The sequence below is a fragment of the Mastomys coucha genome, unplaced genomic scaffold, assembly GCF_008632895.1.
Source record: "Mastomys coucha isolate ucsf_1 unplaced genomic scaffold, UCSF_Mcou_1 pScaffold18, whole genome shotgun sequence".
Taxonomy (NCBI): Eukaryota; Metazoa; Chordata; class Mammalia; order Rodentia; family Muridae; genus Mastomys; species Mastomys coucha.
The window spans coordinates 64,462,551-64,478,878 of NW_022196900.1; the positions used below are offsets into that span (position 1 = coordinate 64,462,551).

Below are 16,328 nucleotides of genomic sequence, written 5' to 3' on the forward strand. Positions count from 1 at the left end.
TTTTTTTTCTTGTCTTTTTCTTCCATTTTTCTTCAGGGTTACTCTTCTTCCCTACCATTGCAGTGTCTGTCCGCCTTCTCTTGAAAGTTCCCTGGCAGTCGTCTGGCTGGTTTATATTTCCTCCTTTTGATAATTCAAAATCCAAGTTCCTACTGGTGACTTGGAAACTTCTCCTTGATAGAGTTGCTGTCTTTCAGAGCAGAAACATCCCCTTGTTGAGAGCCGCATACTCAAAGCCTCATTGGTATGTCATACTCAAAGCCTCATTGGTATGTCATCGCTGCTGCAGTGAATTGCTGGTGCCTAGGGAGTAGGCAACGATAATCCCTGAGAAAACTCACAGATGTGTAAAGTAGATTGTAACCAATCCCACTAGAAAGCTTTTGCAGGCCTTGGTAACTATTTTCTAAGTAGTATAGATCCAGAAGTTAAGAGGAAAGTCATGTTTATGAAATGCTTACTGTGTGCCTAGTATGTATGTAGAAAACATTCATAGGTACTATCTTACTCAGGTCTCCCTGGTTTATCTCTGGAAAGAAAATCAAAATTTCATGCTTTGAAAACTAAAGTTCAGCATTTACCCATGGGGCATCATGTCCAGGTTAAGTGCTCTGTACACAGTACATCACACCATGTCTAGATGGTTCCATTTGGCAGAAATGTAGAGCGCACTAGCCTAGTGTTCTAGTGTCTGTGAACGAGAAGTCACTTAGAGTGTCTTTTATCTCTTCCCTTCAGCTATACCTACAGGCCCGCTTCACCTGGCGCGGGGCCCGGCTGCTCCGCCCCCTCCTGCAGTTCACCTTGCTCATGATGGCCTTCTACACGGGATTATCACGCGTATCTGACTACAAACATCATCCTAGTGATGTCCTGGCAGGATTTGCCCAAGGAGCTCTGGTGGCCTGCTGCATAGTAAGTAGCCCTTTGTCCTTGGCGCTCATCCAGAGCCCTGAACTGACGCTTGTTAAATGTTTCCAGCCCAGTGACTAAAGCAGTTGAGTCTTCATTCCTAGTAGTCTCTTCTTAAGTGTCCAAAGAGCCTCAAGCTCCAGGACCCCATCAGTAGATGGCAATCGTTTGATACGTTCTGTGGATCCTCTTCTCCGTGATTGCAAGTTTTGGCTTGTAGAATGCTGTCATCAGAAGAGAGCTTAGACATTGCCCACTTATTCTATATGTGACCACTGCAGACTGGAAAGTTGCACAAGCACACATGTGAGTGCCTACAGAATGGCACAAGCACACATGTGACTGCCTACAAATGACAGTCCCCTGACACAGCCTGCTTTGGTGGGACACTAATTAGTGCCTCTTCTCCACTTCTTGAGAAATCTCTACCCTCTTCTGTGATCTCCAGGAACCTTTGTCTGTGTCAACTGGAGAACCAGGGGTTTGCTGAAGGAGGAGCCTTTCCCTGGCCCAGGATCTTGCATATCATGAAAACTCCATAGAGACTGAACTTGGGGTGGGCACATGTTTGATAGATTGCTTTTTTACATGTTTCATCCTGATTCCCAATCAAGGTGGGGATCGGGCTTTCCACTCCCCTGAGCCTCCATCTCCCTGCCTTTCCTGCCTCTTTCCTGTATTCCAGGTTGTGCTCTGTACAAACTTTGGTATTAAGCTTTCTTGAGCCCTTCTTCAAAGTGCTCAGCCTAATCCCATAGGAAGTCCCGAGGGCAAGGTAGGACTGCAGTGGACACATGGGGCCTCAGCAGGTCAGCAAAGGTCATACACAGTATGATCAGCAACACAGAAGATGCGAGAGTGCTCAAAGTAGGTAGACACTATAGTGAAAGAAGGACCTGACCTACCTGCTAACTTAGATGTAGGATGCCTGGCTTGGGGACCAGTGTTTTGATGCCCTCTCTCTCCCTCTCTCCCTCTTTCCCTCTCTCCCTCTTTCCCTCTCTCCCTCTCTCCCTACCCCCTTCTCCCCATCCCTCCCCCTCTGTGTGTGTGTGTGTGTGTGTGTGTGTGTGTGTGTGTGTATGTGTTATGTGTATGTGTCTTTCTCCAGAAGAGAAAGCAAATTAGGGGAGTCAATTGTTACCCAGAACAGCTGTCACCCTCCAGCTCATCCCCTGGTACCTGGTCCTTTAATGTATGATGACAGTGGGGGATGTGTATTTGCATGAAGGGCAACACTTTCCTGCCTGTACCCTCCTGGTCTTTGCCCTCAGCAGGAGGGCAGCACATGGGGCCTGCTTCTGGTGAGAGAGCTCCACTGCCCTAATTGAAGTCTCCTTTACCCCTAATTTAAAAAATTTAAAAGGTGTGGGGATCATTCCTAGCCTTCCTCTCTTTCATACTACAACTCTGGGGCTCTGGCCATGAGCAATTAGACAGAATTCAGGAGAGTGAAAGCTTATTTTCCAAGAAGGAAATCAGAGTTTGCCTTTATCCTGTTTGGCTCTGGCACAGTGGGCTGAGAAGTTGAACCCAGAGTGTGTAAAGCGCCTACTGTTTGCTGGAACCTCCCTGGATACTTTGCCCTGTGACTTCTTTTAGGCATATGGCGCCACTGCAGAGATGAGGCAACTCGGGCTTGGAGACATGACTTTGGTCACCCAAGGCCAAAAAGCCGCTCTGAGATTGACGCATAGCCAGTGCCCTGTGTGCTTAGCACTGGGGGAAGGGCACCAGACGCCAGGCCAGCCAGATCTACCTCAGGCAGAAATCTTGTAGACAGCTGTTTTAAAGAGTGTCATTTAAGCGTTTTGTAGGGGCCTTCCCAAGCCTTGGGCTGATCCAGTTAGCCTTTTGAGTCTGGAATTTTCTTTTCACCAAGGAGACAGTTTGAGAAGAGGTGACGGAAATCTTACCCTGTCTTTTGCCCTTTTACCTGTCAACATGGGGTGACAGGACTCGGTCTCATTGATCGTTTTTTTTTTCTTTAGATACCAAACTCCACCTGGTACTCAGCCAGGACCTCCTGGTCCCACCAGCTTGGAAGCACTGCTGCTCTGAGGGGTTTGTTTTGCTTAAGCCATCTGACAGGCCCGGGCAGAGAATTCTCTGGAAGCTGTGGCCGGCTGCTCAGTGTGAGCAGTTTGGGACTGCTGAGTAGGGAGAAAGGAAGCCAGCGTGTTCTTCCCCACTGAGAGATAGATGCCTGATTGTGTGGTCCTGGTTTTGATTACAAGGAGAGACAGACACGGAGCTCCAGCTGCTGCCCTGAGTCAGAGAGAGGCTGGTCCTCAAGGAGGTGTCTGATGAGGCCCCAGACTGGCTTGAGTGAGAGGATGGAGGCCATTTGTTTGCCTTGTAAGGTTTCAGCTCCATCAGCTCTCCTGTGCAATGGAGCCTTGGTGTTCTGGGCTCTGCTTATGCTATATGATAGAGGTGTCCCTTAAGATCAGAGAGTCAAGTCCTGAGGAAAACAAGTGTTCCTCTCATTTATGAATTCGGATAGTTGTGCTATTTACTTCTTACATATTATTGTATTTTTGAGGCAGAATCCCACTGTGTAACCGTATCTGGCCTGGAACTCATTATGTAGACCAGGTTTGCCTCAAACTCAAACTCATGGAGATCTACCTGGCCCTCGTCTCCTGAGTGCTGAGATTGTGTGCCACCATGTAGTCAAGATTCTTAACATACAATGATGTATTCCTGGGTCAGAAGGCCCCAGAGAGATATAGCACATAACTTATGCCACAGGGTACCAAGATACTCAGAATCCATTTCCCCCACTGCCAGAAAACCTCTCCTGCCAAGCATCTTTGGCCTCTGGATTCACTAACACCTGTGGTTGTTCACTGTAGCAACTGTTTTCATTGAAGACGAGAGCATCGGAGGCAAGGATTAAGGCACACAGGGTAGAAGCCAGAGCTTACTCCTAACTGTGAGACACAAAGCCAACACTCTAAGGCCTCCTGTCCCTTTCCTCTCACCTGCAGGCATGCCAAACTTCTTATTTTATGACGGAGTCCTTGCCCTAGATAGCTTCCTACTCCTTTTAATAGAGCACAGTCCAGTTCATCTCTGGTGAACCCCCTTGTATGAGTCACTCTTAGCTGCTGTAACAAGTGAGCCTAATCTACAGTGCAGATGTTTAAGTCCTAGGACTCAGGAATCAAAACTGAGTCTCTCTAGGCTATAATCAAGGTGTAGAAAAGGCTATGTTCCATGAAGAGGCCAAATGGAGTGTTTTCTTGCCTTTTAGAGCTATCTGTGTTCCTTGGTGTACGGCCTCTCCCCCTGCCTGCCCCTCCTCAAGCTTGTGATTAACATTTATAACCCGGAGTCATGTGTCCATCTCCATGGCCATACCTTAATCTCGTCAGCAAAGTCTATTTAGTCAGGTATGAGGTAGTAACATCGCAACTCTGGAGAGTGGCTTCTGGATACATTTGAGGGACCAGTGTTCATCTCGCCACACCATCCCCAGGCCCTGAAGCTGGAACTGTCCAGCTTTCTTTTAGTGTCCCCACAGATCCCCGTGCTTTGCTCTGCCATGGCTTTGGCCTCTTCTGCTCATTACCTGCTCATGTGTGTCTATCTGTTCAACTCGATTGCCAATGCCTTAATACCAGAATCTGTAGCTTTATCATCTTGTGCTTATTCTGGGTGCCTGGTGTCGTAGCTGACATTTCCTTGGTGGTTGATGGTTGATCACCATTGGGGCAATCATGAATGGTGAATTGGGTGTGGTCTTGGGTGGGATTTCTCCTCTGAACCTTGCGTGGCTCTCTTTATCTGTCAGGCAAGCTTGGAAGCCTTGCAGCCTGTCCATCTTTTTGCACAGAGGTTATTCTGTGGGACAGTGTGTCTGTGTACCTAAGCCGGGGCCTGCTCTTTCAGGTGGAGCAATCTCCCCAAACATGTCCTACATTGGGGGGGGTCACCCTTAAGTCCACCAGTGGTTCAGTATGTTACCCTAATCATGGGTTAGCTCCTGCATGGCCTTGGACAGCAGGCTGACAGCCAGCACTTTCATCCAAGTCTGAGGAGGTTGGCTTTTTCACAGTGAGAAGATCTGTCTAGACAGAAGAAGTAGCGTGCCCAGGGAGAGTGGGTATAGTTTGCTCACTAACTGAATGCTTTCCAGAAAGGGAAGACTCTGGAACCTGATGAAACATAGTCTACACAGCACCTTGGACTCAGCACAGATGCTAGAACTCAGACAGGAAAGCACACCAAGGCTCACCTTTGCAGGATGGGGACAGAGGAACAAAGCAGAAGGCCACAGCCCAGACACACCCAGAGCACAGAAGAGGAGCCACCCCCAGACAAACACACATGTGTTATCTTTCATTTGCAGGGACTAGACCTCCAGGTGCACAGAACAAACAGACAAGCAGAGCCAAATGCTGCTGCACAAACCCTTGCTTTTCCTACCTGCACGGTTCTGCAGCTCCCCCTGCCAAAGAGTCAAACCTATACCTGGATTCAGCCTGGCAGTGGGACCGAGGGGCGGACATCAGTTCTTTTCCTGTCTGGTGACAACTTGCATATCTGGTCACCTCCTTACTGACCCTCTAACAGATGGCAAATTAGGGGGGCATTGGGAGGGGTCAGAGGAGGGCCAGGCCCCCATGGCTATGGGTTCAACAGAGGAAGCAGCTGCTCCCAAGTTTTATAAACACACAGCAGTCTTTCCTGGTTTTCTCTTCCTGGGGGTGTGGCCCCCCACTAGCAGTTGCTCTTTTGTGCCTGCTATCTTCCTCCAGGATGCAGGGAAGGGCGAGGGCATTCTTTGTCTCTGCCCCAGAGCAGTGACCTTGGGAAGAGTGAGGGGCAAGAATGCTCACGTGAGGAAGAGGCAGCCTTGTGAGAGGAAGCTCCCTGAGGAGAGCCCACCACACACACACACACACACACACACACACACACACACACACACACACGCCCAAGTCCACACAGAGTCAGAACCAATTCCAGGTCCCTGTGTTGTTTCAGGGGCTAAAACAGCAATACCAAGCATGCATTCTATCCCTGGAATTTGTAAGGCTTCTTCCTCCTCTAGTAGGAGATTCCTACCTGCTCCCTCTGGATGTATTCCAATGTGTCCAGAGGAATGGAAGAAATGGCACCCACATCCCCTGAGCTGATGGCTCACCTTCCTGCAAAAGGCTGACAGTGATGCCCAAAGATGACCTTGCTACCCAGCTCCCTACTGTCAGGTAGGCGGGGAATGTGGATGTGGCAGGGAAAGGAAGCCACCACATAGATCAGGAGATGGTAACGGTATCTTTACCGCACTCCATAGTTTGCAGAGTACATTAAGAATCTCTTTTTTTTGTTGTTCCTTTGCTGAGAGGGTGGCAATGAAGTCGAAGAGGAGGCAGTTGTATCTTACTGCTTGCTAATGGGCATGTTGGCAGGTCCCGTCTGACATTTTCTGTGTTATCTTTTTAAATGCTCATGGTGACCCACTAGCCACATGTATAACTTACTAACAGCTAGACAGTGGTTTGGTGAGAGTATACGTGGACAAGAGCAAGTCCAGTGGATGGGCTCCGGTGTGAGGGCGGAGAACCAAACTCTGTTCTTTTGCAAGAACAACAAGTGCTTCTTTTTTAAAAATTTCCTTAACTTTTAAGTTTTATTTTCTGTGTGTGAGTATTTTGCTTGCATGTATGTTGTGTACTGCATGGCTGCCTGGTGCCCTGAGAGAACAGGAGAAGGTGTCAGATCATCTAGAACTAGAGGGCAATTATGGATGCTGAGCACTGAACCTGGGTCCCCAGAAAAACAGCACGTGCTCTTAACTGCTGAGCCATCTCTCCAGTCCTGTGTTGTTGTTGTTGTTTAAGTACCAGTTGTACACAAATACAAGGCAAGTAGGTGATTAGAAAACATCATTCAATTCTAGTGACAAGGCTGCCAAAGATACTCTGTCGTTCTCCAAAGAAGCTTCTCTACTCGGTCTGAGAGACAGCTCTGCGCGGAACACTAGAAACCTGAAAGGAAGTCCCTAGGCCAAGACATACTTCTGCAAGTGTAGGCAGAAAAGATGCAGCGCTAGTGTCTGCAGTCACCCGGGAGGTGGCTGCAACTTCTGGGCTCTAATGACTCAACACAATCCTTGGCTTGGAGTAGCTCACAGTCTAAAAAGGGAAGCATGATAGAGCATTTAAAGCCACACATCAAAGCCTGTGTTGTAACAGCAAAATGGAAGGTTTTTAATAGTACAGTATGAGGGACAAATGGAAAGTGGCGCGGGGGGTGGGGGCTGGGGGGTGGGGGGGTGGGGAGGAGCTCTGGTGGGAGAGCTTGTAGTGGTTCCCAGTGTGGAGTTGAAGGAGCTGCTGTCAAGGGTACATGAGGCCCCCGAGAATGGCAGGTGGAGGGTTTGAGCCCCTCCATCCCCCTTCCATACTGTCCACTGCTGTTCTCTTAGCTTTAGTCTACACCACAGATTGCCTCAATGTTGGGTAAAGTACACATTCCAGGCCACCTGCAGATCCTCTTTGAGAAGTGCCCAGGTGATTCTGAAACAGGAGGGTTAAAGGACAGCACTGGGCAAAATCCCTGACCAGACAGACAACTCTTGTTTTCCTCTGCATCTGAGATTCTAAAATTCTCTTGCTTTTATGTTATCTGTCCCATGCTGATATGGAGACTCAGTGGGGTTTCTAGAAGTCTCCGTGTGTAATCCTGTCTTCAAGGGGCTCACTTACTTACAGAGCTGAAACCCTCAAGGATTCCTGAGCGCTGCAAGTCAAGTTTGTTGTCACTCTGTGCTCCGAGCCAAATACAACGTTTGCTGACTAAGCCACCCACTGCAGTGGAAGCAGAAGCTGGGCTGATGACCGACTTCTGGTTTCTGGTCTGCATGGGTCTTAGTGATCTCGTGCTAGGCAACATCCCAGCAGGATGGGGCTGTGTGCCCTAGGGGTGGCTGGCATCTCCACAGCAGGTGAAGATTCGTGATGAGACATCAAAAACAGACATTTGCCAGTATGCTGACTCACTCCTCAAGATAGCTCTAGAAATTGTAGGCCTTTGCAAGTAGATCCTATCTACCTTACAGAAAGTGCCCTTCTACTCAGCTCTGTAACCAGCTTGAGTCTACGCCTGCAGACTCTCTTGTGCGCTCACTCTCTCTCTCATATATATATGTGTGTACATATGCATGTATGTGTATATGAGTCTCACACACAAGTTATTATCTTGTTCCATGCATAGCAGAAACTGGCTTTAAACTTGATCCTCCTGCTTCAGTCTTCTGAGTGTTGAGTTTGAAGTCATACATCGCTGTACCTACCTTTCTTCTTTTCCTAGTTCTTTCTTGCCTTCCCACAGAGAAAATAAGTCATTTTTATATAACTATGCACTGAGTACATCAGCCATTGATGACAGCTGCCATTTAGTTTCTCCCTTGCCGTTAGGCACTATCCCACATTGTAACTCCCTGAGCTAGGTATTGTGTCCCCAATAATGACAAGGCTTGGATTTGAAAAACAAGTCCATTTACATTAAAGAGAAAGCTTTCTGACCAGTACCTCTGATTGGATAGGAAGTTGGAGACGGGTAGGCCATGGCCAGAGAGCAGTACAGAGCAGGCGTTTCAAGGAGCCTCACACTGTGAGCTTCTTATCGCCTCCTCCTGTGAGTGGGATTCCTAGAGCCTCCTTGTTTGTGTGTAGTCTTGCTGCTGGAGGAAGGGGGACATTGTCCAGGGTGTTTGTGTAAGTAAACCATCTTCCGCCCTTGCATCCGATCGCAGAATGGCCAAACGTTGGAACTTAGCAATAGTTCAGAATCACTTCCCTGAGACAATACCTTGGGGAGCCAAGATATTAGAAGACTGGGGAAAGCAACCCAACAGAACCCCTCCCAGTTTTAAGAGTTCTGATGATAACCAGTGCTGAGGTTTATGGAGTTGAAACAGAACTAGAAAAAGGCCAAGGCTTCTTCCAAAGTCCACACCCACCTCTCTGTCATCTCCGAATCCACCTCCTAGTCCTCACTGCCTCCCCTAGACACTGCAATCTCTTCTTCAGGTACACTGCCCACTCTGGCTCCTCTGCCTATTTAGATATGACATACCAGCATCTTAGATGCCCTTTCTCCCAATGTGATGCTTCACTTCACAGTGATTTCTAGGGTCAAAAGATGTCTCAGTATGCCCAAAGATTGGACCTTCTTCTTTCCAGCCTCATTGACCTCCCTGCCTTAGCCCTACTGAGCTTCCTTCAATTCTTAAACATTCTGGTTTTAACTTCTGAGTCTTTTCAGGCTTTTGAGCTCTGCCTATGATAGCTTTTCTGCTATTCACCACCTGACCACCACGCCAAGTCTTCAAAGCCAAGCTCAAATATCCATCTGTGGAGCCAGCCATCAAGGCCCACTCTCAGCCCGTCGTGTTTGAGTTAAACGCCACACTCTCAGTGCTTCCTTCAGTTATGGTCCTTAAAACAGAGCATTGTTGGAGCTAGTGAGCTCCTCAGGTGATAAAGGAACCTGCCACCTGGCCTAACTAGCTCAGTGTGATACCTAGGACCCGGAGAGAACCAACTCCTACAAGTTGTCCATTGGCCTCAACATGTATGCTGTAGCATGCACATGCTTGTACACATGGGCATAGAGTAAATATATAAAGTATATTTTAATTTTTTTAAACCACAGTATTATATAGTTGGCTAGTTACCTCACTCTTCTCCCCACCCCCGCCCACCCCATTGATCTCTGAGCTCCTGCAAAGAACTCTGTTTTATTAATGTTCTGAGTCTTAACACATACTAGGAGTTTAATGAGCGTTTATTGGTTGTATTCGTTCTTTTCTCTCAAAATTGGCCGTTTATAAAATTCCAAGACTCAGAACGAAATTGAAGGCAAGTGTTCTAGGCGGTGTGATCTAGACCTCTTACTTGGGGGCTGGCTTTTTGAGGGATCTCATTTTTTTTTTCACTTGTTGAGACTTCTCGTTCATTCTTTGAGGCAGCAGTGGAGCTACGGAGCAGGGCTATCAGTTGGAAGTGGGTTTTCCTGGTGGTCCAGCCACAGATCTGAATCTAGGCAGAGCCTTCCCAAGTTGGGCCTTTGGCTTCCCTTTCTGGTTGGGGGAATCATCCTCAGTAGGAAGCAGAGCTCCAAGCCACGAGCCTTTGGTTCTCTTTGGTTTCCGCTGTTCAAACATCAGGAAGATTGTACCCGGTTTGAGTCTTGACAAGATCATGTTTCCTGATTCCCAAAAAGTGTTTGTGAAGCCTCAAGCCACTCCCGAGGCAAAGTGCAGTGATAGGCAGGATGCGGCAGGATCTGGCTCAAGCTTGCATGGTATCCTTTGGCTGGGTGTTTGTGGCATTTGAGTGTGTGTCCTTGCCCCCACCTCCCACAGTGTTCAGTCGTGTATGCACTTGCGGTCCAAAGCCACAATGCTTGCTTCCCAGAAAGCAGAGAGCATTTGATAAATTCAGCAACACACGCATATTGAGTACCTGACGTCTACACAGAAACTAAGTACTGTAGGCAGTGTAATAAGGAGCTGGAGTAACCTCAGGAAACAAATCTTTGCAAGCAGGAGAACACGTGGTTTAGTCTAGCTCCAGTAACCATGCTTCAGTCCAGAGCATTCAGGAAAGGCACATCTTAGCGAACTTTATTCCAGACGGTACAAGACCATTTTGAGACCATTCGAGAAACAAATAAATATGAATGCATAGTGGGCATGAGCCCCATTAATTGAGACTAGAAGGTGACCGTTTGTGGGAAGAGGAACCGTTCTCCTCTGTATTTGCCCCATGGTAGGTAGAAATATAGGAAGGAATCTGGACCAAGGTCTCTTGAGTCAGGGCTTTGATAATAATCTCACAGTGAAGCTAAGTCAGTGAAGGTAAGATCCATGGACAGAGACATTGATCTCTTCCTGAGTACAAAAGTGAGATGAAAGGAGCCTCGTTTTCAGGTCAAGAATTGGCTACTGTCTCTGCACCTGCCGGGTGGTGACATCAGTCTAGTGCAGCATGAGCTACAGAGAGGGGTAGGGAGGGCTTGAGGTAAGAGAGATGAAAAGCTCAGGCACTGAACCAACGTAAGGTTGGCCTCCTGTGCTAACATCTAGTAGGGGCGCTTGCAGTCTCCTTCCCACATATGTGGGGGACCTTCAAGCCTCAAGCCTCCAGCAGGTGGTAAACAGGTGGGTTTTAATCCCCACCCCCACACACACCCAAGCTTGACTCGGCCTAGAGTAAACGACAAAACTTTTTGTACTATGGAAAAGGAGCATAGTGTTAGCTTTTTCCTTGGCTCATTCAGTGACACTAAAGCTGTACATTTATTAAGGGGTTACACTTTAGGGCTAATACTTCATTTTCTTCTTGTAGCATAGAAATAGCCTGCCCCCCCCCCCAATATCATGAAAACAGTTAAAATGGTTGACTTGGTAGTTATAGGCACAAAATGGTACAAGGGATTTGGTAGTGACTCACAGGACTCTGATAGATTTATCTTGTAGCCAATCTATCCTCTCTTAAAAAGTAGCAGCAGCACCTGCCTCTTACAGTTGTTACAGCTCTCTGATGATTTCTGTGCTACTATAGAAAGAACACTATGAATTATAGTTCAGCAAGTAGTCCAAGAACCTGACTATTGCCAGGGCCTGGCTACGAGAGAGTTAGTTTAGCAAATTCTAATTAAGAACTGTATTTTCACAGTAAGTGGTCAGAATGAAGTCACAGTGCCTGGTAGGCAATACAAAAACAGTTGCAGCTCAGAAAGCTGAAGGACACAGACACCTCTCTGTGTTTGTGTCTGTGGGTCTGTGTGTGTGTCTGTGTCTGTCTATCTGTCTGTGACAGATTAGGCTATTAGGCTGCCTGCCTGCTAGATAGGCCCCACTGAGCCGTGTCCCCAGCCAGGATCTTTATGTTTTTCAGTCCCAGTATGAACCCAGTTGTGTATTTCCTATTAAATTCTTGACAGCTGCCAATCACCATGGATTATTTTGTACAAACCGGTCTGTGGCTGAATCTCTCGGGCAGATTCTGCATATTTACTTTGCTCCCTGATGGGAAGGCAACTCCTCTCTTTCATCAGAAGCTTCTCTCAGACATCAACCACGTCTGAGCCATCTTGCAAGTGGGTGTTTTGTAAATGTTTCCCAATCTTTAGGAGAAAGACTCAGGAAGGTCACATGCTGGGGAGGAGGAGGAATGCTGGGAATGAGGGCAGGAGGTTTGTCCACTGATCTCCCTTCCCAGTAAGCTGCTGACTCCCAGTGTCAAGACCCAGGCTTTCTTGACTTTCCCCACCACCCCGTTTCCCCCTTCTCCAATGGTTGATATCATGGGGCTTTCAGGAAAATATAATCACCATGACTCTTCTCCTTGCTCCAGCTCCTGCTGATCAGAGAGTTTGCATTGGCTCATCTCACCTGTGGTCTCACTCTGGATTCCTTTGTAAGAAAAAGGAAAGTAGTGTGGATTAATAACTGAGCACTTCTGAGCTTGTCCCTTGTGAGGAACTCATCTGCCATGACGCATTGGCCTTGAGAAATCAGAAATGTTAAGTTGCAGATTCAATGCACTGACTAAAAAGTCTATAAAAGTAGGGTTTGCTTGGTCACAGCCCAGACTAGTCATTGCCTCTGTTTCCTGGCTGCACAGCGATTGCTGTATGACCTCTCTGTGCCTCCTCCCCCAGTTAGAAAGCTGTGATTCGGGCCCTCTTTGCCAACTGTCTGTCTTTGTTGCCTGTTCCTAGGCCACACTAGGCATTTACTGATTTGGATCTCTGATTCGTGCCCTAGGTGTTCTTCGTGTCTGACCTCTTCAAGACCAAGACAACCCTCTCGCTGCCCACCCCTGCGATCAGGAGAGAGATCCTGTCTCCTGTAGACATCATCGACAGGAACAATCACCATAACATGGTGTAGGTGCTGCGGCCTCCAGAGTGCTTTCTCTGAAGGGAAACTGCTTGACGGCATGTTCCTGCTGCTCTCCGATCTCATCAGACAGTAGAATGTAGGGAAAAGCTTTTTGCCCGATGGATTTTGAAAACATTTAAAGGAAAAAAAAAAAAAAAGCCTTATCTTGTGGCCTTCCAGAATAGGTTGTTTGCCTGTGTGGAGACAACAATGCCGGAGTCCTGAGTGCTGGCTGTGCAGCTGGCTAAGTGTTCATGTTCTAGTGAGCACGGGCTTGTCAGGAGCAAAACACTAGAATAATTGAGCAGAGGCTGCAGTCACCTTTTGTGACCTGAGAAATCCCAGGCCAGAATTGCTGGAGCTCTTAGGTAGCACACAGGGCTGGAAGCGGCCCCGAATCAGCCCCTCTACCCGCCCCACTCTGCTGTGACTTTGATTCAAGGAAGTTTTTGCGCCTCGAAATACCGGGAATGAGCACACAATTTTTCAGTCAAGTGATCAGATCCTGAATCCGCACCCCAAGTCTTGAGGCCTCTGTCACCTCCCCATCCCAGGCTAACAACCACAGCCCCTCACTCTTAGAGATTAGGAGACCCTTTGTGGAAGAGTGAACTTCCCAAATAGCACAAGTTCAGAAGGCGTGTAGGGCGTCTTCTCACACACCACACTGTGACGCGGAACTGCCATTGCAGGGTCAATCGCCAGGCACTTGCACGTGTAGAAACCCGTAGACTTTGATTACTGCTATATACCCCCTGAGAGGCTTGCTGGGTGCCTACCGGGATTTCACGTGAGGGCCAGGGATGCACAGGCCTGGTCAATCTTTGGTCAAAAGAGCCTCAGTAAAGAGACAGGGAGGGAGGGAAAGGGCAGAATGAAAAAAAAAAAAAATGAACCAACCTTTTTGGCTCCTTGGGATCAGCGAGAGTCAGAGTAGCAGCCAGTCTCGCGCCCCAAAAGGTTCCCCTTCGAGGTAAGGGGGCCCCCGAAGGTCTTTGCAGGAGTTGATCTTGCCGTGTAAAGCACTATTGTCTCGGGGTTGACCCCTGGGACAGTTCTTGGTGGGTTCTGCTGGGCAGAACACATGGGTTAAATCTGTGTAGAGAGTTTTTTCCTCATCCGCCATCCACAAGTGTCCTTCCTAGCAAGGTCCCACTCTAGACAGTAGTCAAGGACCCTTCTACTGAACCTCTAAGGAAAAGAAGAAGGAAAAGAAAAAGTGCTTTTCAAATCTTTCAAAGGGCTACATGTAACCATGGATCGACCACATACACATCCTCCCAGACTCCGTCCTTTCATTTCAACATATAGCAAGCTATGATTTTATATATATATATATATAATATTATATAAATAATGTATAAAACAGTAAAAGTTAACTATGTAAGATATTATTTCTGAAACAATTTTAGTTCTACCCACTATGATCATAAACTGTGTCTCGACCTGTGTCATTTACCTTAGCTGCTTAAAGGAGCATTGAGCTTTTTGGGGTTTTTTGTTTGTTTGTTTGTTTGTTTGTTTGTTTTTTAATTTCAACTAAAGATATCATAGTTCTGTGGTAGCCATTGTTTTACAATGAAATAACTGCAACTAGAGGGAAGAAAAACTGTATAAAAAAACATTAAATTGTCAGTATTTTTGTAAGGTTCCGTTTTGTAAAGAGAATAATATTCAAACACTTTTGTGGCATACAAAGTGAAAAAAAATGTGTATCTGAGAAACTAAACATGTATTAAATGTGCTTTTTAAATAAAAGCTCATAACACGACTAACCAAGGCACTGGTGCCTGAACTGTTTAAGGGATGTTTCTTTGGGGTCTGTGGAAAGGAGGGTGGGGTATTCCACTGGGCCTCTTGAGTAGGGCCTACCTTAACGGGGCACCTGATTGTTTAGTAGCCATGGCAGAAGCGGGATGGCGACGCTGTCCTTTCATCTCTGAAGCCTGTTTGCAGAGGGAGGCTGGGGGCTGACTCTCATCTCCAGCCTCTTTAAAAGGGTCTTTTGTGCTCTGCAGGGTTTTCATGGAGGCGGTAGGAGCTGTGGGTCCCCAAAGATAGATACAGAGACTTCCCTAGATAAGGTGGGCTTGGGGGACTGGAGGGAGAATCTTTCTCACAGCCCATATTAAAGGAAGGGGGTTCTCTATTGACAGGGCACCCGGTTCCTGCTCTCCTGCCTCCTGTGACTCACTACCCACAACCACCACCTAGAAGGAAGAGGGAAGCAGGAGACTCAGGAGTGTTGGGCCCCTGTGTGCCAGACAGTTCTACCGGATGTTCTTTTACATCCCACCGCAGCCTCTTAACTTGAGCAAGGAAGGACCCTGCGGAATGCAGATGTAACGTTTCTAAGGCTGCAGGACAGACCTTGCATTAGTTTATTTTTGCTGCTGTAAAAATAATTACAAATTACTGCAACTGGGCGACTTGAAACAACACAAATCCATTGTCTTCCTGGGCGGTAGGCTCTAAGCAGCGCTTGCCTTCTGTGGTTTCCTGAGGCACCTGCATTCCTTGGCCGTGGGCCTCGTCTCACTTTACCTTCTTGTTCTCTCCTGCTCCTCCTTGGTAATTGCCTGAATCCTGGATGATCTTAAATAACCCCCCTATGTTAAAGTCAACTGATTGGAACACTTAATTCCGCCGGGCAGTGGTGGCACACGCCTTTCATCCCAGCACTTGGGAGGCTGAGGCAGGCGGATTTCTGAATTCGAGGCCAGCCTGGTCTACAGAGTGAGTTCCAGGACAGCCAGGGCTATACAGAGAAACTCTGTCTCGAAAAACCACAAAAAAAAAAAAAAAAAAAGGAAAGAAAGAAAACTTAATTCTGCAACAGAACATTCAGATTCCAGGGACCTGCGCAATCTGTGACCCAGTGCAACTCACAGGGCGATCCCAAAACTCAGGGATGGGAGCAGGCATAGGATAGCGGTACAGGAATTTATATATAAAGGGGAGGGGGCTTAGGGAGTGGGGTACAAACAATTGAGCGCACCTTGAAGCGTCTACCTTGCTTTGCCTCCAAGATCAGTCTGCTATTTGCTGCCCTCAGCCACCACCACCCCCAGCAGCCAGCAACATTTTGACATTTCCCAGCCTTATATCTAGGATGCAGTTTACATTTTTACTTCAAGTCTGAAGAACAAAGGTTCGGAGAGACAAAAGGACCCGCTGGTATGGGAGAGGGGAAGAGTTGGTGCTCCAGAATCTAAGACACCTGAGATGACTAGTCCTTCATTTCTTCTCCAAAAGTGCTGAAAGGCACTAAAGAAATAGCCCAGGCTTCCATCCCGCTTCTTATCGTGTGGTCCACACAGCAACAATGTCTGCATCCCCAAGGAACATGGTAGAAGCACTGAGGTAGAATATGCCCCTTAACCTTAACCTACAGACTAGGACTCTTCCTATATAGGTAAAACCCCAAGGGGACTCCTCTGTACAAGCTTTGTCTCATAAACCGGATTCTTTGGTGCAGTGTCCCCACTGAGTCTCTCTGAGGCTCACT

At 47.5% G+C, this 16,328-nt stretch overlaps 1 protein-coding gene across 2 annotated transcripts in view; it reads left to right on the forward strand.

Annotated features, from left to right (window-relative positions):
• The window catches only part of Plpp3 (phospholipid phosphatase 3), a 79,068-nt gene extending 64,473 nt beyond the window's left edge, over nucleotides 1-14,595 (forward strand). The window contains exons 5-6 of one of the 2 annotated variants that reach the window (XM_031378037.1): nucleotides 739-915; nucleotides 12,704-14,595. In XM_031378037.1, coding sequence (XP_031233897.1) covers nucleotides 739-915; nucleotides 12,704-12,829 — 303 coding nt within the window. In that variant the 3' untranslated portion in view covers nucleotides 12,830-14,595. The remainder of the gene's footprint in view (nucleotides 1-738; nucleotides 916-12,703) is intronic. The other variant, XM_031378038.1, reaches the window with a different exon arrangement.
• The last annotated feature ends 1,733 nt before the right edge of the window (nucleotides 14,596-16,328 follow it).